General features: G+C 42.9%; 1 protein-coding gene across 12 annotated transcripts in view; it reads left to right on the top strand.

The window, feature by feature from the left end:
- The window catches only part of NCOR1 (nuclear receptor corepressor 1), a 248,269-nt gene that overhangs the window by 153,780 nt on the left and 72,152 nt on the right, over positions 1-22,337 (top strand). For 10 of the 12 annotated variants that reach the window (XM_070393236.1, XM_070393247.1, XM_070393240.1 and 7 more), the window contains 3 exons: positions 3,291-3,430; positions 12,856-12,982; positions 20,072-20,621. In XM_070393236.1, coding sequence (XP_070249337.1) covers positions 3,291-3,430; positions 12,856-12,982; positions 20,072-20,621 — 817 coding nt within the window. The remainder of the gene's footprint in view (positions 1-3,290; positions 3,431-12,855; positions 12,983-20,071; positions 20,622-22,337) is intronic. The other 2 variants (XM_070393244.1, XM_070393243.1) reach the window with 1 other exon arrangement.

Genomic DNA, 22,337 nt, shown 5'->3' with positions numbered 1-22,337 from the left:
CATGATCAATCGCCATGCAGAGGGAGGCCCTGCCCACCCACCACAGCGCCACCAGCTTGGTAGCCTAGGCCTTCCTCTTTGGGGCGATCAATCGTGGAGTCCCCCCACCCCCTGATCGATCGCTCCACAGAGGGTGGCCTGGGCCTTCTTCTGTGGGGGCAATCATGGGGCGATGGCAGGGCCCCCCGACTGATCGCATCACACCCACCTTGGCTGAAACTGGCGCCAGTGCGTATCATAGCGTGGTCTTCTGGCGGTCGTTCTGCTATTTGGTCGTTTGGTCGATTTGCATATTATGCTTTTATTATTGATGAGTGAGATAGAGCTAATTTTTTTAATCTAAGAAAAAAGTTCTTCCACAATGATAAATAGAATTTAGAAGTAAACTTACAAGTTGTGGGTTTTTTTTTACTGTGTGGTTGGTACCTTATAAGATACCCCAATTGTGCCTTGTTGAAGAGCCACTTTTAAGGGACTTAAGGTTCTCATTTTATTTAAAGAGCAAGTAGGCTATTTTCACTTTTTCAGAATAGTTGCGATTAATGCTTTTAAAGTTGTTTTAGAAGGTATTTTCATATAAAAAGTTTGTATTTGTGTTATTTAAAAGTTGCATTGAATAGAATGATAAATAACTTCTTAGTGCTTATTTGGTAAGGCATTTGATTAAAAACTACTAAGAAATTACACTGTGATTCAGAGAAGAGTATGAACATTGAAGCCAGACACAAAAGTTTGGATCCTGTCCTTGATCTTATTCTGGCAATTTTTGGGTCTTGTATTTTTCCACTGTTGCTTATTAATAAAAGCCTAATATGCTAAGTGTCCGGTTGTCCACTCAACCAATCAAAGTGTAATATGCTAATGATATGCTAAGGCCGCTCAACCGCTTGCTATGACATGCATTGACCACCAGGGGGCACATGTTCTGATTGCTGGGTTAGCCTACTGCTGAGGTCCGGCCGATCGGGACTGAGCAAGATGGGCCGGACATGCCCTGGAGCCCTCCCACAGTTCCTCCCCAGCTGGTCATCCCCCTGCATCCCTCCCCGGCCCCAATCGTGCACCGGTTGGGTCCCTTGGCCTGGCCTGCGCCCTCTTGCAATCCAGGACCCCTGAGGGGATGTGGAAGAGCTGGCACCAGGCCTCTAGTGTAATATAAAATTTAAGATTTCTAATAGGATAAATAATTGGTTTATAAATAAATTGTTTTCAAATATAATAATTTTTGAGAGATTAACCGCCTTTTGGGGGAGTTTAGTATTTACCTTGTAATTCTAGAGAGAGGATATTGTAAACAGCTTGACTTTTAGTGATACATTTCAGACTTACTTTCTATTTACCAGGTAATGAGTGATACATTTAAATATCATATAAACCAACTTTACCAAAAATACAGAAGTTAGTGTTCTGTCTTTTATTTGAAGTTTGCCATGATTAGAAAATTTGTGATTTGTCATGATTACATGTTTAACTTTTTAAAAGATTCACATTTATTCTCTGATCATCAAAATTTCATAGTGAAGTAAGTAGATATTAGCTATATCATAATCTTTTTCAGGTAGATACACTAACATATGACTTTAGTCACCACTCTTCTTTCTTTTTTTTTTTTTTTAATGTATTTTATTGATTTTTTACAGAGAGGAAGGGAGAGGGATAGAGAGTTAGAAACATTGATGAGAGAGAAACATCGACCAGCTGCCTCCTGCACACCTCCTACTGGGGATGTGCCCACAACCAAGGTACATGCCCTTGGCCGGAATCAAACCTGGGACCTTTCAGTCCGCAGGCCGACGCTCTATCCACTGAGCCAAACCGGTTAGGGCTAGTCACCACTCTTTTCATCTCTTATTCATATATCGGATAAGATTTAGAAGTGATCTTCCAGTAATTATTAAGGAAGCTACTGGAATTAACCTTGAAAAACTGATGTTTTTCTATAAATTCTTAAATTTATACTGGAAAATTTTGCTTGGGTACACCTGTATTTAAAGTATATCTCTGGCTGGATAACTCCTATGTATATATGCATTTTCATACCCATATTCCTTTGACATGTGTATGTGTGCATATATATATATATTATTTGATTAAAAAAGTGTCAGATGGCATAGATTTCTGTGATGCTTTGGGTTACAACAGATTTTTTTCAAATGGTTAATTTTTCTTAGGACATTTCTTGATTGTGAATGGACTGAAGACATGCTGATGATTCATGGAGTCTTGTATGTGTGTATACATACATATACATACATACATACAGGATGGGGCAAAAGTAGGTTTTTAGCTGTGAATACATGAAACAGAGTTTATTCTTGTATTATTAATTACTAGAGGCCCGGTGCATGAATTTGTGCACTAGTGGGGTCCCTTGTCCTGGCCTGTGGGATCGGGCCGAAACCAGCTCTCTGACATCCCCTAAGAGGTCCCGGAATGTGAGAGGGACCAGGCCAGGCCTAGGGATCCCACCGGTGCACTACCAGGGCCGGGAAGGGATGCAGGAAGTTGGACAGCCAGAGAGGGACCACGGGAGGGCTGCAGGGCATGTCCGTCCTGTCTCGCTCAGTCCTGATCAGCCGGACCCCAGCAGCAAGCTAACCTACCAGTCAGAGCGTCTGCTCCCTGGTGGTCAGTGCACGTCATAGCAAGCGGTTTAGTGACCTTAGCATATCATTAGCATATTACGATTTGATTGGTTGAATGGCTGACCAGATGACCAGACACTTAGCATATTAGGCTTTTATTATATAGGATTTTATTATTTTCCATATGAACAAGTATAAACCTACTTTTGCCTCACTCTGTAAATATATCGTTATGTTAATCATTTATATTTGATTATATTATTAATTTTATATTGATACACTCTTTCCAAAGATTTAGAAGTACCTTCTCAGTCAGTTTACAAGTATTTGAATTATTACTATGTGTCCAACGTTAATGATCATGCTTTTGTTTGTTTGTTTTTATTGTTGTTGTTGTTCCACTTATGCATTCATTGGTTGATTCTTGTATGTGCCCTGATGGGGGATCAAACCTGCAATCTTGGACAATGCTCAAACCAACTGAGCTCCCTGGCCAGGGCTTTCATGAGCATGTTTTAAATAGAGCTGTTCAGTGAGTTTTGTGTCAATACATATTTCAGTAAGTATTGAAGTATATCAATGAGAATTGAAAACACTTTTAGTGTTAATGATTGTGAATACAATGCTTAAGTTTGTCTTATTATTGCTCTTGTTTGCTTTATCAGGTTACTGTTCTTTAACATTTGTTCTGTTTTTAAAATACAGGTCTAGTAGAACATGGTCGTAACTGGGCAGCAATTGCCAAAATGGTGGGAACTAAAAGTGAAGCTCAATGTAAAAACTTCTATTTTAACTATAAAAGGCGACACAATCTTGACAACCTTTTGCAGCAGCATAAGCAGAAAGTGAGTATGTCAGGCATGGTGAATCTCTTACTTACTGATTTTTACTCTCAGTTTCTTGTTTTTTGAACTTCAAGATAGGTTTTGAGAAAAACTTTTGTAGCTCATATTTTTATTTATTGCATTTACCTGTAAAAGATATGCTACTTTCTTGGCACAAGTTGACTATTTATTTACTGCCCAAAGAATAAAACTTCTGTCAGTAGTAATGAGAATTCAGTACATTTGAATTACTGTAAACTGGATTTAAAAATGGAAGCATTTGGGAGTTTGAATTTAAAATTAGTTGGAGTGCTCTTGACATGATTTGATTTGGCATATTACAAAGCATTTTCTCAGAGAAATATTATATGGGGTAAATGTTAAAAACCAGAAAGTAGGAAAAACCAAGATGGCGGCATAGGTAAACACCTGAAATTACTGCCTCGTACAACCACTTCAAAACTATAAGTAAAAGACAAAATGGACATCATCCAGAACCACAGGCAGGCTGGCTGAGTGGAAATTCTACAACAAAAGGAAAGAGAAAAGCACACTGAGACTCAGAGGAGGTGCAGAAGTGCAGAAGTATGGAGGCACTCTCATAAAGCGCTGGCAACTGAGGATGCGGGTGTCTTTTTCAATCCGGGAGGAGACACAAGCTCCCAACTGCTCTGAACTCCAGTTCCGGGCGAGTCTCTGGGGACCCAGACACATACGGGGAGAAACTGGACTGTCTGGCATCGGGTGGAACTTGAGGGCGGCCTTCTCTCAGAGGTGCTTGCAGTGATTACCAATTACCCCGGGACACTGAGACCTGGGGCCTCTTAAGGCAAGGCTGAAAATCAGCCATAGCTGTTTGCTCCACCCTGTTGATTCCCTGAGACCCCGCCCCACCCAAGCTGCTAGCAGAGGCTTTTGCATATGAATGCCCTGGCCCTTTGCAATCTAAAATTACCTAACTAACTGCATCTGGGTCAGAGAGACCCAGATCTTCCAAAAGAAGGCCCAAGGTCCCACAGCAGCTTACATTGCTTCACAGCTGGGCCTCATCTGGGCACCTCCAAACCCCAAACAAAGAAGAGGAATCTGCAGATCTCTCTGTAGCTCCTGCTGGGTAGCCTCAGGCAGAGGCTAAATTAGCACCTTCTTAGAGATCCAAGAGCCAGTGTACCCAGTGGTCATAGTGGGAAGATCCAGATTACAACTCCTCAGACCCATAAGGGACACACTCAGGGGGCAGACTCAGTGAGCACCAAAGCCCCACTGATGCAACTCTTGCCCCATAAGGGTATCTCCAGCACAGAAGTTCTCCCACCGCAGACACAGCTGATTCTCACAGTCAATTGGCCTGGAGGTCAATTCCTCCCAGTGATACCAGCAACAATCAAGGTTTAACTACAACAAGACTGTGCACAAAGCCCACAAAGGGGTGCACCAAGAGTGTCCACCTCAAGTAATTGGGGAGGCTGAGCCACTGGGCCCAATAGGACACCTAGCACACAAAGCCTCTCTATCAATACAGGGAAACAGCCAAAATGCAGAGACAAAGAAACAGTTCACAAATGACAGAAATGGAGGAAAGCAAACTACTGGATATAGAGTTCAAAACCACGGTTATAAGGTTTTTCAAGAATTTTCTAGAAACAGCCGATAAATCTAGTGAGACCCTCAAAGATATGAAAGAGGACCAACTAGAAATTAAGCATACACTGACTGAAATAAAGAACAATATCCAGAGATCCAACAGCAGACTACAGGATAGCAAGAATCAAGTCAAAGATTTGAAACATGAAGAAGCAAAAAACACCCAACCGGAAAAACAAAAAGAAAAAAGAATCCAAAAATATGAAGATAGTGTAAGGAGCCTCGGGGACAGCTTCAAACGTACCAACATCCGAATTATGGGGGTGCCAGAAGAAGAGAGAGAGCAAGATATTGAAAACCTCTTTGAAAAATAATGCCAGAAAACTTCCCCTACCTGGTGAAAGAAATAGACTTACAAGTCCAGGATGCGCAGAGAACCTTAAACAAAAGGAATCCAAAGAGGACCACACCAAGACACATCATCATTAAAATGCCAAGGGCAAAAGACAAAGAGAGAATCTTAAAAGCAGCAAGAGAAAAACAGTTAGTTACCTACAAGGGCGTACCCATACGATTGTCAGCTAATTTCTCAACAGAAACTATGCAGGCCAGAAGGGAGTGGCAAGAAATATTCAAAGTGATGAATAGCAAGAACCTACAATCAAGATTACTTTACCCAGCAAAGCTATCATTCAGAATTGAATGTCAGATAAAGAGCTTCACAGATAAGAAAAAGCTAAAGGAGTTCATTACCACCAAACCAGTATTATATGAAATGCTGAAAGGTATTCTTTAAGAAGAGGAAGAAGAAGAAAAAGGTAAAGATAAAAATTATGGACAACAAATACATATCTTATCAACAAGTGAATCTAAAAATCAAGTGAATAAAAAATCTGATGAACAGAATAAACTGATGAATATAATAGAATCAGGGGCATAGAAAGGGAGTGGACTGACAATTCTCGGTGGGGAAAGGGGTGTGGGGGTGAGGGAAGAGACTGGACAAAAATCATACACCTATGGATGAGGACAGTGGGGCCGGTAAGGGCAGAGGGTGGGGTGGGAACTGGGTGGAAGATAGCTATTGGGGGAAAAAAGGACAACTGTAATAATCTGAACAATAAAGATTTATGTTTAACCCTTTGCACTCCTCTGTCCCCTCTCAGGGGACATCGGAATTCTAGCATATCACTCAGATGTCCCCTCTCAGGGGACATTGCAGTTTATTAGTGATTACGGGGAATTGAGTTATTTCAACGCAACTTTTTGAGACATGCATGTTTCCCTGAAGTTTTATCTTGAAATGGCACAAGAAATTAAATCAAAATATCGTAAAATTACTAAGATATATACAAGAAATGTCAGCGGGTTTTGTGTCGGACGAGAACGTGAGATGCGTGCTCACGATGGTCCGAGCACTTCACGACGCCACTTGAAAAGAGCGATAAGGGGAGTTTATAGAAGAAAGGTCGGTTTTCGAACATAGTGCGCACTGTATAGTGAGATATATAATTACAAATAAACAAGTCTACATCTGGAGGAAAAGATTTTCAAAGCTGAGCTCATTTTGGTTTGAAGCTTCGAGCAGTGCACATAGATCTAACGAGGAGAAAATCGGAAAAGTGATTCTTTTCTTAGTGAATAAATTGTTTGGTGAAAGCTATTTTGGTAAATATCATCTTGTCAGTTAGTAATAACAATTAGAAATTTTCAACCCATGCATTTATTCATATTTTTTATTAGAACAATGGCAAAGCGTCCAACCACGAATGAGTCTCATGACACAAGTAGTAGTGAAGATGAGCTCCAGATAGACCTCTATACAGACACATTAGAAAGACTAACTGTAGAACAAAACGACAGCAGTGATAGTGATATCGGTCAACCTAGAAGGTGACGAATTGTTCGCATAGATAGCGAAAGCGATAATAGTAGTACGGAAGAAAACACACGGCAACATGACAACGTTCATCAAGTGAAGAGTGGGAAGATGTTACCGAATCGGACGTTCCTCCAGCCACGATAAATTTTGATTTACACGAAGAAATAGCCGGACCACAAGTTCCGAGTAACATAAACGAGCCCATAGACTATTTCACATTATATTTTACTGAAGAATTAGTAGACAGCATAATAAAAGAGACAAACAATTATGCCAAAGAAGAAATTGGAAAGAAACAGTTGCATACAGAAAAAATAATACTACGCTTCTTGCGTGGAAAGATAAAAGAATTATTACCATGCTCACCAATTATTATAACACAAACCTACAATCTACCCAGAGAACATTACTCGGTGGACATATCTTAACAGTCAGTAAGCCTGAAATGGTGTTAGAATGTACGGCAAATATGGGTGGTGTGGATCGTGCGGATCAATACGCTTCGACGTATTGTTTCCTCCGTAAATTGTTCAAATGGTGGAGGAAGTTATTTTTTGGGGGGTTGGAAATGTGTGTGATAAACTCATACATAATGTATCGCATCGAAAAACAAACAAGTAATGAAACGCCAATGACACACCACAAGTTTGTCAAGACACTCGTTGACCAATTAAAGGGCGATTTTCGTGTATCGAGAACGCGTCCATCCACATCTTCTGCGGACAATAGATTAAACAATAAACTACATATTCCCGATGTGGGACAAAGAAAACGGGACTGCATTGTGTGTTCTAACAGGAAAACACCTGTTGGCAGGCGTCAAACCACTTACTACTGTCAAACATGCACTAATCAGCCTGCAATGCATATTGGGGAGTGTTACAAAACTTATCATACTGTACAAAATTATAAACAATAAAATATTGGTTTTTTTTGCAAATATACATTCCTCGATGTCACCCAATTCATATAAGTCCAATATCATTATAATACATTACTTGGTTCCAAAATTATACTAAATAATACGAGGGTCTGTAAATGCACGTTTCCTCCGCAAAGTAGCATCGAGTAGCTGGTAGCCAATGTCCAGAATGGTTCCAAGTGCAAAGGGTTAAAAAAAAACAGAAAGTATATAAGAGTAATGAAAATTCCTTAACAAGGAAGTTTCAATGTTCTCAAAGTCTATAATGCTCTTTGAGGGTTCCATGAGCTCAAGACTACAGTCAAACCTGGGTTTTCGAATATCTCCCATCTCGAACCATTTGCCAAGTGGTTCATGGAAAAAAATGTCTCAGTTGTTGAACAAAACTTCAGTTCTCAACCTGACAGCTCTTTCATGCTGATACATCAGCACGGCAAAAGTGGTCCCTCAAGCCACAGACAAAGGAGAGAATGCTAGTCATCTTACACTAACCCTCACATTGTTAACATCTCCTGAAATTTTGCTGTGAATATTTTTGTGTATATTTATTTATTTAGCTTTTTTTGCTAGCAAAATGGACAATTAGCACAATTTTAAAATATAAAGAGGTCCTTAAGAGTGCTAATGTTGCTAATGGTATTAAAGTCACTGATCACAGGCAATTAAAGGTAGAATAACTGTTATTGATTTGGCTAGTGACAGCATTCTGGAAGCAGTGATATGTTAAAAAGCAAAGATGCTGCACCAGTGGAATGAGTGCTGAAAGTGATTCATTTAAGGCTAAAATTTGATAAATTTAAGAAAAGAGGTATTTGTTGATATATTAAACTAGAGGCCCGATGCACGAAATTCGTGCAAGGGTAGGCCTTCATAGCTCTGGCTGCCTCGGCCCTCACAGCCCCAGCTGCCTCACAGCTCTGCAAACCTGCCCCCCGCCCACTGGTCATTCCGGAAGGTTGTTCTGGAAAGTCGTTCCACCGTCTGGTATAATTAGCATATTAGCTCTTTATTATATAGGACTAGAGGCCTGGTGCATGAGATTTGTGCGTGGGTCTGGTCCCTAGGCCTGGCCTGCTGTCAGGGCCATCTTCCTCAGCTGCCCACAGCTGGCCCGGCCCCCTGCCACCACATACCCTTGGTTTCCCGTTCTTTATCAGGTAATCTGTGCTTGACAGCTGGGGAACAGGACCAAGAGGTCGGCTGTTCCCACCCGCTCACCGGCCCCACCCCCACTGGAGGTGGCCATCAGGCAATCGGAGCCTGCCGGCCAGGGAAAGAGACCAAGAGGTCGTCAGTGCGTTTCTTAGTGACTGGTCCAGTGGTCGTTCTGGTTTTTCTGCCGTTAGGGTCAATTTGTATATTACCCTTTTATTATATAGGATAGAGGCCTGGTGCACGGGTGGAGGCCAGCTGGCCTGCCCTGAAGGGGGCTCTGGATTGAGGTGGGGAGTCCCCGCTGGGGGGTGGGGCCGGCCTGGGCGAGGGGCTGTGGGCAGTTTGCAGGCCAGCCATGCCCCCTGGTCAGGGTAGGGGTCCCCACTGGGGGCAGGGCTGGGTGGGCGAGGGGTTGCAGGCGGTTTGCAGACCAGGCACGCATCCGGTTGGGGTGGGGGTCCCCACTGGGGGCAGGGCCATCCTGGGCGAGGGGCCACAGGTGGGCGAGGAGCCGTGTCTGGAAGACGTCCAGTCTGTCTGGTCTAATTAGCATATTACCCTTTTATTAGTATAGACTAGAGGCCTGATGTATGAAATTCGTGCCAGGGGCTCAGCCCCAAACACAGCGATGGCCGCCTCTGCCTCGACCACCACGGCTTCATCAGGTCTAATTAGCACATTACACTTTTATTATTATAGATAGTACATTAGATGGTAATGTATAGAAGAAAGATTAAAATGGGAAATCATTTGGGAGTATGGAACGAATTAATTCAATTTACATTATTTCTAATGGGAAAAATAAGTCAATTTTTGAAAAAACTCTTCTCGAATGGCCTTCCAGATCAGTTAAGTTCAAGAGCTGAGGTTTCATTGTCTTTACATAAAATCTTAAGATGTTATTTATTTTTTTCTACTCTATTTACATTTGCATTGATGGTGTTAAAGCAGTTGTGAGTGAGAGTGCTGGTGACTTAGCATGAATCCTGGCAGCACACCACTGTGCCAAGTACTCTAATGTATTCTTAACTCCAGGTATTTGAAGCATTTTGTTTTTGTTTTAAAGCCAGTGTCACTTAAGAATTTCCTTGATGAAGCAACAAAATTTAACTTTATTAAATCCTAACTGTTGAGTACTTGTCTGCATGATAAGTGGGAAGCATGCATAAAGTTCTCCTGCTCACTATCAAAGTATGATTGATGGCTCTCTCAAGGAAAAGCACTTTTGAAATTGAGTTCCAAGGCTCTCTTTTTTCATGGACTGTCATTTTTAGTTGACTATTTGGCAGGCTTCCTTTTTTTAAAATATATTTTTGAATTGATTTCAGAGAGGAAGGGAGAGATAGAAACATCAATGATGAGAGATAATCATTGATAGCTGCCTCCTGCACACCCCACACGGGATCGAGCCCACAACCCAGGCATGTGCCCTTGAGCAGAATCGAACTCACGACCCTTCAGTCCGCAGGCCAACACTCTATCCACTGAGCAAAACCGGCTAGGGCTGAAATTTCTTTTTTAATGAAGCACAAGATGAATGAAGAAAAAAAGTAGTAAATCTGAGTAAGAAGGAGCTATAAAATATGTCGTTTAATAGCATTCTTACCAATTGTTACTTTAACAATTTAATCGTAAACATATTTGAGAAATACAAATTACTTAACCACGTTCTTATGGTCTGTTTGATTTGACATTCTAAAGTATTTTCTAAGACTATTTGTCAATATATTTGTACCCTTTGTCAGTATTTCTTTAGAAATACAACTACTACTTGAGATGAGCCATCATTGCAAGATATATTTTACATTATTAACATATTCATGTGATATATCTGAGATTTGCTTCACAATAAATCAGTACAGAATGGGGATCAGGGAAAGTAGGTTGGGTATAGATGAAACAAGATTTGTCTCAACTTCTGTATGTGTTTCAAAATTTCCAAAATAAAAACTAAAAAGAAAAAAAAAAAAGAATGATCTAATGTGTAATAAAAGTGCATATGTTTAAACTGATTCACATTTGAATTATAATGTTGGCTAATTTTAAGAGTTATACACAAAGGAACTTTTAGGTTAAAAATGTGAATGCAAGAGCTAAAAATATGCTATAGCAACTAAAATATAAAGGAATGAAAATAACAAAAAATCTGCTGAGAGAGTTGACTTCAAAACCATTGAAATGTTCTGGGAGAAAAATAAAAGAATAAATCAGACATGTTTCTAAAAGATAAACATTGTTTTATTGGACAGGGCTCTTCAGAGAAACAGAACCATTGTGTGTGTGTGTGTGTGTGTGTGTGTTTCACGAGGGAGCGGGAGTGGGAGTGAAATTGATTTAATTATTTTTTATTTTTTTTAAAATCTTTGCTCGAGGATTTGTTTATTGATTTTAGAGAGAGGAAGGGAGAGTGAGAGAAAGAGAGAGACACATCCATGTGAGAGAGAAGCATTGATAGATGCCTCCTGTATGCACCCTGACGGGATGGAACCCACAACCTGGGTATGTACCCCCACTGGGTATCGAACCCCCAGCCTTGCAGTGTACTGGATGACGCTCCACCTGTGTCATACCAGGCCAGGGCGAGATTGATTTACTTTAAGAAATTGGCTCATGATTTTGGAGGCTATGTGGGCACAAAATCCAATACGATAGGGTGATAGGCTGGGTACTCAGAAGAGCTACAGTCTGATAACAAATTTCCTTGTAGTGTGTGTGTGTTGGGGGTAGGTAGTGCAGGTAGCCATCAATCTAATTCTATTAAGGCTTTTAATTGATTGAATGAGGCCGTCCCCATATTATGGAATGTAATCTGCTCAACTCAGAAGCCTATAGATTTAAATATTAATCTGGTCCAAAGGAAAAAAAAAACGCATGCATGAACACATCCAGAATAATGTTTGACCACATATCTGGGTATTGCAATCCAGCCAAGTTAACATAAAATTATCATCACAGATGTCTTTAAAACTTCTTGTTCTGATCATTTTAATTACAGCTGTAAGAATAGGAACAGCAGGCTTCAATTGTTAGTCTAGAGCAGCGGTCGCCAACTGGTGGGCCACAGACCACTGGTGGTCTGTGAGGTCCAAAGGGTTGGCGACCGCTGGTCTAGAGTGTTTTATCTTTTTAAAAGAGATCCCAGGAAAACATGACAGAATGTTATCTGTTAAAACACAGTGGAAGATATATAGGATTTATATTTTTGTGTACTTGAATTGTTACATTGACATTTAATAAATTCTGTTGGCCCTGACCAAGTGGCTCAGTTGGTTGGAGCATTGTCCCATACACCAAAAGGTTGTGGGTTCGATTCCCACTCAAGGCACATACCTAGGTTGCAGGTTCAGTCCCATATCTGGGTGTGCTCAGGAGACAACTTTTTGATGTTTCTCTCACATCGATGTTTCTCTCTCACCCCTCCTCTAAAATTAATGAAAACATATCCTTGGGTGAGAATTAAAGAAAAAGAATTAATGAATATTATATAGTGAAGAAAATGCTTGGGGATATAGTACATTATTGCATGTGAAGATTCCACATTCCACCTTATTGTTATAAGAAAAAAATATGTTATTTTTATTAGAAAATACATTATTTGGAAAGAAAGAAGAGCAGGAGTTTTGTGATTTGGGGCTATTTTATACATGTATAGTGGTGAGTAATTTAAAAAAATTTGTTTTTATATTACTTTTGATCAATTTGTTGAAAGCGATTTACCTACACAAAAGACTAGTTAATGGTTATCTGGAGATAACTGTACTCTAACCAGAGCAGCTGTCACATATACAGCCTTCTTGTTTAGTATGTGTGTATGTATTTGTGAACTCCGTGATTTCAGATAGGAAAAGGCTTGTTTCTTTCCATTTAGTTATTTAAATCATAATTAATATTTTGTTACTCTAGACTTCACGAAAACCTCGTGAAGAACGAGATGTGTCTCAATGTGAAAGTGTAGCTTCCACCGTTTCTGCTCAGGAAGATGAAGATATTGAAGCCTCTAATGAAGAAGAAAATCCAGAAGATAGTGAAGGTATTTCAAAATGTTAAATTTAGTTGTACCTCCTGCTAGCCCAAATACGTAGTTTGTAGCTTAGTGATTTGACTGTTTAGGAATTGCTTCATTAAGGAAATAGGACATTTGTGTTTTCAAGGCATAGAGACATTAAACTTGAACATAATGTGTTCATTCAACTAACAAATATTTATGTAGCACCTGAGATGGTCCAAGTGCTACAAACAGAACATCTTGAAAATGCCAGTCATGCTTCAGACACTTAATATTTCTTGTCTTTTTTTTTTTTTTTTAATAACAGCCATTCTAACAGGTGTGAGGTGCTTGCTCACTCTGTTCTAACCACTGTTCTTTCTTCTGTTCCTGAGCAGAGCAACCCTCACTTCAGGGATTTTACATGTGCTAACCCCTCTACCTGGGATGCTCTTCTCAAAAATGTGCCTGTTGGCTCATTCTCCCATTTCTTCAGGCCTCTATTGATATGTAACCCTACCTCTATAATATCTCTTTATCCACTGGTTCCTAAGTTTTGTTATTTATTCACTGCACTTATTACTGCCTGATATATCTTCTATGTATTGTTTAATGTCTGTTTTATACTAGAACTAGTAGCCCTGTGCATGAATCCATGCGCCAGTAGGTCGCTGCTGCCCTCCTGTAGCTCTCCGCCCACTGCCCCGCCCTCCTGTAGCTCCCCTGCCCCCCCATAGCTTGTTGCCCTGCCCTCTCCTGTAGCTCTATGCCTCCCGCTTGTAGCCAGTAGGTTGCTGCTGCCCTCCTGTAGCTCTCCGCCTGTTGTCCCTGTCCTCCTATAGCTCCCCCACTCCCCTTCCCACCCCCATTGCTTGCTGCCCTGCCCCCTCCTGTAGCTCTCCGCAGCCTGCTTGTACCTCACTGGCCCACCCTCATGCTGTATCTGTGATCTGGTTGTGATGCACTTGGTTGTTATGCCTCAAGGCGTGATGGCTAATTAGCATATTCCTCTCTTATTTAGGACTAGAGGCCCGGTGCACAAAAATTTGTGCACTGGCAGGGGAGGGGGGGTGGGGGAGGGTGTCCCTCAGCCCCACTTGTGCCGTCTCACAGTCTGGGACCCCTCGGGAGATAACCACCTGCTGGCTTAGGCCCGCTCCTCGGGTGGCAGATGGCAGGCCCGATCCCTCGGTGCCTGCCCCGCCTCCCCGGGTCGCGCGCACGGCAGGGCCGATCCGGGGGTTGGGGCGCCGCCCCGGGTCGGGTCACACACGGGACACCTGGGCGGGCCGGTGGATTGCTGCTGCCCCGCCTGGCCGCCCTGGGTCGGGTCGCACACGGACGCCCGCCGCCCCGGGTTGCAGATAGCAGGCCCGGATGGCAGCAGGGCAAGCGGGATGGCGCTGTCCCGCCCCACCGCCCTGGGTCGCAAATAGCAGGCCCAGATGGCAGTGGGGCAGGCAGGATGGCGCTGTCCCGCCCTGCCTGCAGTATGCAAATTAGCCGCCATTTTCGTTGGCGTAGCGAAGGTACTGTCAATTACCATGTTTGTCTATTATTAGATAGGATGTCAGCTGCATTGAAATGTACTTTGATTATTTCTGTCACCAGTACTTCAAACAGCTAAATTATCCTCATTTATCCTAAACTAGAGGCCTGGTGCACGGATTCGTGCACTGGTGGGGTCCCTCAGCTTGGCCTGCGGGGATCGGGCCAAAACTGGCTCTCTGACATCCCCCAAGGGGTCCTGGATTGTGAGAGGGTGAAGGCCGGGCCAAGGGACCCCACTGGTGCACAATCGGGGCCAGGGAGGGACCACAAAAGGGCTCCAGGGCATGTCCAGCCCCTCTCTCCCAGTCCTGATCGGCTGGACCCCAGCAGCAAGCTAACCTACCAGTTGGAGCGTCTGCCCCCTGTTGGTCAGTGTTCATCATAGCGACTGGTCAAACAAACAGTCAGAAACTTAACATATTAGGCTTTTATTATATAGGATTATCTTCTAAACGTTTTTTAAAAAATCTATTCCATTTGTAATTATTTTTCTGTATAGTGTAAGATAGGGTCCATGTTTTTCTTCCAGACAAATAGTTCTGAGAGAGCTAGTTTATTAAATAAATCATTTTTTAGCCAGTGGTTGAGTGTCGACCTATAAAGCAGAAGGTCATGGTCAGGATAAATGCTTGGGGGTGAGCTGCAGGCCGAACTATAAATTGTTTACCTAGTTTAAGAAATGTATCTTAAACCATTGGGATTCTCATTGGACATATATATTTTAATTTTAGGGTGATACAAATTTTTATGTTGTATTGTAGTCAATTTTAAGAAAATAATCTAAAAACTTAATGCTGTAGTGAACATCTCTATATACTTTTTATAATAGTGGCAAATTGGATCCAAGGGAAGGTAAAGTAAATTTAAGACATATTTACAACCATTTATTCATTTTATACTTCAGCGAATGTTTGAGTGTATTGTGTAGCAGGCACAGTACTTGTGTCTAGGATTTAAACGATAAGCAAAATACATGACTCTGCTCGTATGGTGTTTATAGCCTAGTGGAAGCAGCAGCCAGGAATCAAATCATTGTGAATAAATATAAAATTGTAACTATAATGAGTACATGTGTAGTAAATTATACATGTAACTGTAATGAGCCAGAGTAGTAAAATTTAAGGAATTATAAGGAAACTAGAGACCTGGTGCACGAAATTTGTGCATGGAGCGGGGTGGGTCCCTTCTGCCCAGCCTGCACCCCCTCCAATCCAGGATCCCTCTCACAATCTGGGACCGCTGGCTCCTAATGGCTCACCTGCCTGATTGCCCCAACTGGCCCCCCCCCCCTCCCCGCCAGCCTGATCACCCCTAACCATCTCTGCCTGCTGCCCTGATTGCCCCTAACTGCCCCCCTGCTGGCCTGGTTGCCCATGCAGCCTGCTGTTCAGTCGTTTGGTCATCCCTCACTAATCCCCCTGCCAGCCTGGTCACTCCATGCAGCCTGCTGTTCGGTCATTACTGTGACAGAGTCCAGGACAATTTGCATATTCCTCAATTATTATTAATTTCCTATAGATAATAGAAGGCTTTTTTTTAAAGCATGCGATATTTGATGTAATATTTAAAGGAAAATTAGGTGAAAGAGCCTTTTCAGTAAGAATAAATGGCATGGGCCCAGCTGGTGTTGCTCAATGGTTGAACTTCAACCTATGAATCAGGAAGTCATGGTTCAATTCCCGTTCAGGCCACATGCCTGGGTTGCAGGCTCCATCCCCAGTGTGGGTATGTGGGAGACAGCCAATCGATGATTCTTTCTCATCATTGATGTTTCTATCTCTTCCTCCTCCATGAAATAAATAAAAATATATTTAAAAAAACACACACACAAGAATAAATGGCATGTATAAGTCTGAGGTGGAAGACACATGGGCATTCCCTGAAACTGAAAGGAGGCCCAGTGATAACAGAATACAGAGCGAATATAACATGCGAGATGGAACTAGAAAGGTGGGTGGGTGGGTCCACCACCCTGGACCTTGTAGCAAGACCATCCTCAGAATTTTGGAACTTTATCCTAAGAGTAATGAAGTTTCATGGAAATGTTTTAAGTGGTAGGAAAGAAGAGTGAGGAAAGGAGAGGAAGAGAGTGTGGGTGAATTTTGGTAAGATTTGGCTTTTATAAAGCATTATTGTAGAGAATGGTGTGAGGTGGAAGGTGAGAAGAAAAGTCATATTTGGAATAGAATGGCAGTAGTGCAGTTGAACAGAAATGAATGAATTCAAGAATATTTTTAGAGAGAAAATCTGTGAGATTTGTTCATACAGAATATGAGAATAAGTGTCATTAGCATTTAAAAGTTTTCTGGTTTGTTTAATGGAATAGTAAACACTAGAAAAGAACCTGATTTAGAAGTGAGTGCAAGTCCAGTGTAAAACATTAAATTTGTGATTTCTTTGACATATTTAGGTAAAGATGTCAAGACATTAAAAATCCCATCTATGCCCTAACCGGTTTGGCTCAATGGATAGAGTGTTGGCCTGCAGACTTGAAAGGTCCCAGGTTCGATTCCGGTCAAGGGCATGTACCTTGGTTGCGGGCACATCCCCAGTAGGAGGTGTGCAGGAGGCAGCTGATCGATGTTTCTCTCTCATCGATGTTTCTGGCTCTCTATCTCTCTCCCTTCTCTGTAAAAAAAATAAATAAAATATATATCTTTTAAAAATCCTATCTATACTAATAAAAGCCTAGGTGGTTCGCGCGTGTTGTTGTCACAAGATGGCCACCACAAATAAGGCTTCCACAAGATGGCCACGCACACAGCGGAGGTGGGGCCCGGCAGCCTCCCTGCATGGTGAGGCCTGGGGGTCCCGTGGCTCCATGCAGCATGGAGGAGGCTGGTCCGGGCGTCTCCGCCGTTTCAAATGGAGGAGGCGGGTCCCGGCGAAGGAGGCGGGTCGTGGCAGGGGAGGGCAGTTGTGGGCAATCAAGCCGGCAGGGGAGGGCAGTTCGGGGCAATCAGGCCGGCAGGGGAGCAGTTAGGCGTCAATCATGCGGGCAGGGCAGCCGTTAGGGGGCGATCAGGCTTGCAGGCAGAAGTGGTTAGGGGCGATTAGGCAGGGAGGCAGGTTAGGAATCAGCAGTCCCGGATTGTGAGAGGGATCGGGACTATACCAGCAGTCAGACATCCCCCAAGGGGTCCCGGATTGGAGAGGGTGCAGGCCAGGCTGAAGGACACCTCCCTGCCCCCTGTGCACAAATTTTGTGCACTGGGCCTCTAGTGTAATATAATACAGGATGTAAATGATAAAAATTAAACAAGTCATGGTAATTTTAGGAGGAACAAAAAGCCAGCAGTCCCGGATTGTGAGGGACAACCTCCCTCCCCCGCCGTGCACAAATTTCGTGTACCGGGCCTCTAGTATCCTATACTAATAAAGGACAAACATGCAAATTGACCGTACTTTCACTACACCTTAAGCCACGCCCACCAGCCAATCAGAGCGACTATATGCAAATGAACCCAACCAAGATGGCAGCCCGCAGCCACCGAGCTGGAGCATGCAGGAGGCTTGCTTGCTCCAGTGATAGAGGAAGCCAAGGTTCCCCGCCTGCCGCGGCCCGGCTCTGAGCTCCACTGAAAACAACAAAGTTTCAATTATAGAAGGTAAACAAACCCCAGATACCTGCTTTCAGCCAGCCTTGGCCACGGAGCTGGAGTGAGCAGGAGTGGGTTGCCCCTGGCGATGGAGGAAGCCAAGCTTTCCGCAGGCCTCAGCTAAAAGCTACAAAGTTTCAATTATAGAAGGTAAATAAATCCCAGAATTAAAGAAAAAAGGAGAGGCTGGGAGCTTATTTCGGCAGGGTGCTTGGCCAGCCTGAAAACGGCCCTCAGCCCCTCACCCAGACTGGCCAGGCACCCCAGTGGGGACCCCCCCACCCTAAAGGGGGTGTGGCCAGCCTGAAAACAGCCATCAGCCCCTCACCCAGGCTGGCCAAACCTCCATGGGGTGAGGGTCTCCACTGGGGTGGACATCCTCCGAGGGATCCCACACTGCAAGAGGGTATAGGCCGGGCTGAGGGACTCCACAAGTGCACAAATTTTTGTGCACCCGGCCTCTAGTAATATATAAAACTCTAATATGCAAATCAACCGAAAAGTGGAACAACCGGTTGCTATGATGCATACTGACCACCAGTGGGCAGACGATCAACACAGGAGCTGCTCCCGGTCAGGGCCGGCGAGCAGATGGTGGGTGCCAGGAGGGGCCCCCCGATTGCCCCACCTGCCAGTCACCCTGCAGAGGCAGGTGACTGGCTGCAGGGGGTGGGGCTGGCCAATGGGCAGCGCCAGGCCGCCAGCCAAGGTGAGTGCCAGCGGGGGCCCCCCGATCGCCCTGCCCATCGCCCCACAGATAGCCCCTGATCGCCGGCCAGGCCTAGGCACCCTACCCTATATATTGAGAATAGTCCCTTAGATTTAAAAATTAAACGCAGCATCGCTACTCTAACACTAAAAAAACAGGATGATGCAGCGATGACATGTATGGACTCTGGCTTGCACATTTTGTGGTTTGCCCTGATTCTGACACTTATAACTATGTGACAAAGCCAATTATTTAACTTCTCTCTGCTTCTGTTTTTCCACCCATAAGATGGAGAAAATGGTACTACTGCCTCAGAAGGATCATGTTATGTACTACTTTTTCTAATCAGGGCAAAAAAATGTAGCAGACCATACAACAGCAAGATGCCTTTCACCTGTATGAAAAGTATGGTCACTGGTGCATGCAGCATCCCAGATTGTGAGAGGGATGTCCAATTGCCAGTTCCCAGATTGTAAGAGGGCACAGGCTGGACTGAGGGGACCCCCCCGCTCCCGTTCACAAATTTCGTGTACTGGGCCTCTAGTATACTTATAAGACGATACAAATGATGTAGGGAAAGAGCAGTGCTACAGTGTTTTACATTAGAAATCTGTACTATTATTACAGAGCTTTGCTGTCTAGTGTGGTAGCTGTTGAGCTCCTGAAATATGGCTAGTGCAAATTGAGATGTATTAAAAATGTAAAATATAATCAGGTTTTGAAGACTTAATACCAAAAGAGGTAAAATATCTTAGTAGTTTTCTATATTGATTACATGTTTAAATGATATTTTGGACAATTGGGTTAAATAAAATATATTGTTAAAGTTAATTTTAGCAATCTGTTCACTTTTTTAATGTGGCTACCACATTAAACTTAAAATTACAGATGTTACTCATGTTACATTTCTGTCGCAAGCTGCTGGTAAAAAGAAAAGCACAGATATAAGCTGGTAGAAACAGTCCAGAATGTTACCATTTATGGGAATGGTTTTTGTTTGGTTTTGTTTTTCCTTCTTTCTTTGTTTTTCAGATTTTATATAAATTATTTTTAGACATTAAAAGCTTTTACACTTTCAGTTTCAGAAGGTCAAGACAATTTGGTCTTTCCCTTTTCATGCTCTATAGAAAACTAGCTTTTCCAATGGTGGTAACACTTCAGGGAGGTCATTGAAGGAGTGAAATCTGTCCTAAACAACTGCTCTCAAGCCTGGCTTCTATCACCACGTGAAATGTGCTCATTATCAGATTTTTATGCTATATCATTATCTTTAAGGTGCTGAAAATAGTTCTGATACAGAAAGTGCTCCTTCTCCTTCACCAGTTGAAGCTGTGAAGCCCAGCGAAGATAGCACTGAAAATTTGACTTCTCGAGGAAACACTGAACCTGCAGCTGAGCATGAGTGTACCACTGAAACTGCTCCCAGTGCATCTCCCTCATCAGCTCCAAGTACAAAACCAGCTGAAAATGAAAGTGTGGGGACCCAGGCGAATAACAAAGTCACTGTTGAGGTAGCAGAGCCAATGGATATCGAACATCAGGAGCACAGTGCTGACGTGACTTCTGTTCTTGATCTTCCCACGACTACCAAAGCAGAGTCTGTAGATGTTGAAATGGGGGTACCTGAAAACAACCCATCTCAAGTTGAAGGTGATACCAAAGAAAGGGACCTGGAGAAAGCCAGTGAGAAGACAGAGCCTGGAGATGACGATTTGGTGGTGGCTCAGCAGATAAATGTCCAAAGGCCTGAACCCCCATCAGACAATGATTCCAGTGCCACCTGCAGTGCTGATGAAGATGTGGATGGAGAGCCAGAGAGACAGAGGTGAGACTCATTCATTAACTATTCTATCTTTACTCTGTTGGTCACTGACTAAATCATAGGAATGCTGTTGGCTATAGGGAGTACTCCTGTATAAACATCAGCAAATTAAAGGTAGTGTGTATGCTTTAAACTTTTTTTAAACCAAGAACAATTGTGTGATCATTATTTTTTAATGAAAAAGACTATATGTTTTTTACATTAGTTGTTGCATGTGTTCCGTATGATAGCAAAAAAGGGGATTTCATCTGACAAAGTTGTGAACTAAACCACAGATGACTGCCATTACTGGTGATAGTAGTAGGATGTGAGATGAAGGTGGAAGCAAGAGGTATTTGCTCCAGCTATTCTTGCTCTAAGACCCTATGGCCTCACAGCAATGCATACTGTACCCATAGTATTAGATGTAAGAAAATACTGATAGGCCAGTGGTTCTCAACCTTGGCTGCACATTAGAATCACCTGGGAATCTTTTTTAAAATCCTGATTTCTGGGCCTCATCCTCCAGAAATTCTGTTTCTTTGTTATGGGGTGGGGCCACAACATTAGTAACAAAGAATTTCCGGAGGATGAGGCCCAGAAATCAGGATTTTAAAAATATTCCCAGGTGATTCTAATGTGCAGCCAAGGTTTAGAACCACTGTGATAGGCGAAACATGTTAAGTTTTCTAAAAACATTTTAGAAAGCACAATTTAAATATAAGTTAATGGTAATTAACTTTTTTATCAGTTAAAATTTTAGATGCTTTATTTGTAATTTAAAATATCAGGTATAATACAAATTAACTTATAAATACTTTTATTCATCCTATATAATAAAAGCCTAATATGCAAATCAATGGAACGGCAGAATGACTGGTCGCTGTGACGAGCACTGACCACAAGGAGGCAGACGCTCAATGCAGGAGCTACTCCCAGCCCACAGGCCCCAGGCCAGCCAAGGCGGGTGCCAGTGGAGGCCCTCCCCCAATTGCCCCGTCGGCCCCCACAGATCAGCCCTGATTGCCAGCCAGGCCTAGGGACTCTACCCATGTATGAATTTTGTGCACTGGGCCTCTAGTTAAATTAATATAAGAATGTATCATCTTTATGGTTTTTATAAAATATTTAAGTATAAAAATGTATATTTTATAGAAATAGATACTACTTTATGTAATACTAGAGGCCCAGTACACAAAATTCGTGCACCGATAGGGTCCCTAGACTTGGCCAGCAATCAGAGCCGATTGGGGCCTCCCGGCTGCCAGCCAGGGCCTGCCTTCATTCCGTGCCGCCCCCTGGTGGTCAGCACAAGTCCCGGATTGTGAGAGGTCGGGCCTAAACCGGCAGTCGGACATCCCCTAAGGGGTCCCAGATGGGAGAGGGTACAGGCTGGGCTGAGGGACACCACCCCCCCACCCACCCCCGTGCACAAATTTCATGCACCGGGCCTCTAGTATCTTGTAAGGTTAATGTGATGTGATGTGTGTGTGTGTGTGTGTGTGTGTGTGTGTGTATGTATTGACTTAGAAGGAATTATGGTGATTATATACAGGGTCTGGCAAAGTAGGCTTATAGTTGTTTGTATGGAAAATAATACAAGAATATACTCTGTTTCACATGCTCACAACTGTAAACCTGCTTTTGCCCCACTCTGTATTTAAAGTCTTAAATAAGAATATGTTGCCGAAACCGGTTTGGCTCAGTGGATAGAGCGTCGGCCTGTGGACTGAAAGGTCC

The sequence above is a fragment of the Myotis yumanensis genome, unplaced genomic scaffold (genome assembly GCF_028538775.1).
Source record: "Myotis yumanensis isolate MYYU_CA2020_CCGP unplaced genomic scaffold, mMyoYum1.0.hap1 SCAF_16, whole genome shotgun sequence".
In the NCBI taxonomy this organism is placed as follows: domain Eukaryota; kingdom Metazoa; phylum Chordata; class Mammalia; order Chiroptera; family Vespertilionidae; genus Myotis; species Myotis yumanensis.
This window is presented reverse-complemented; position numbering and strand designations above follow the sequence as displayed.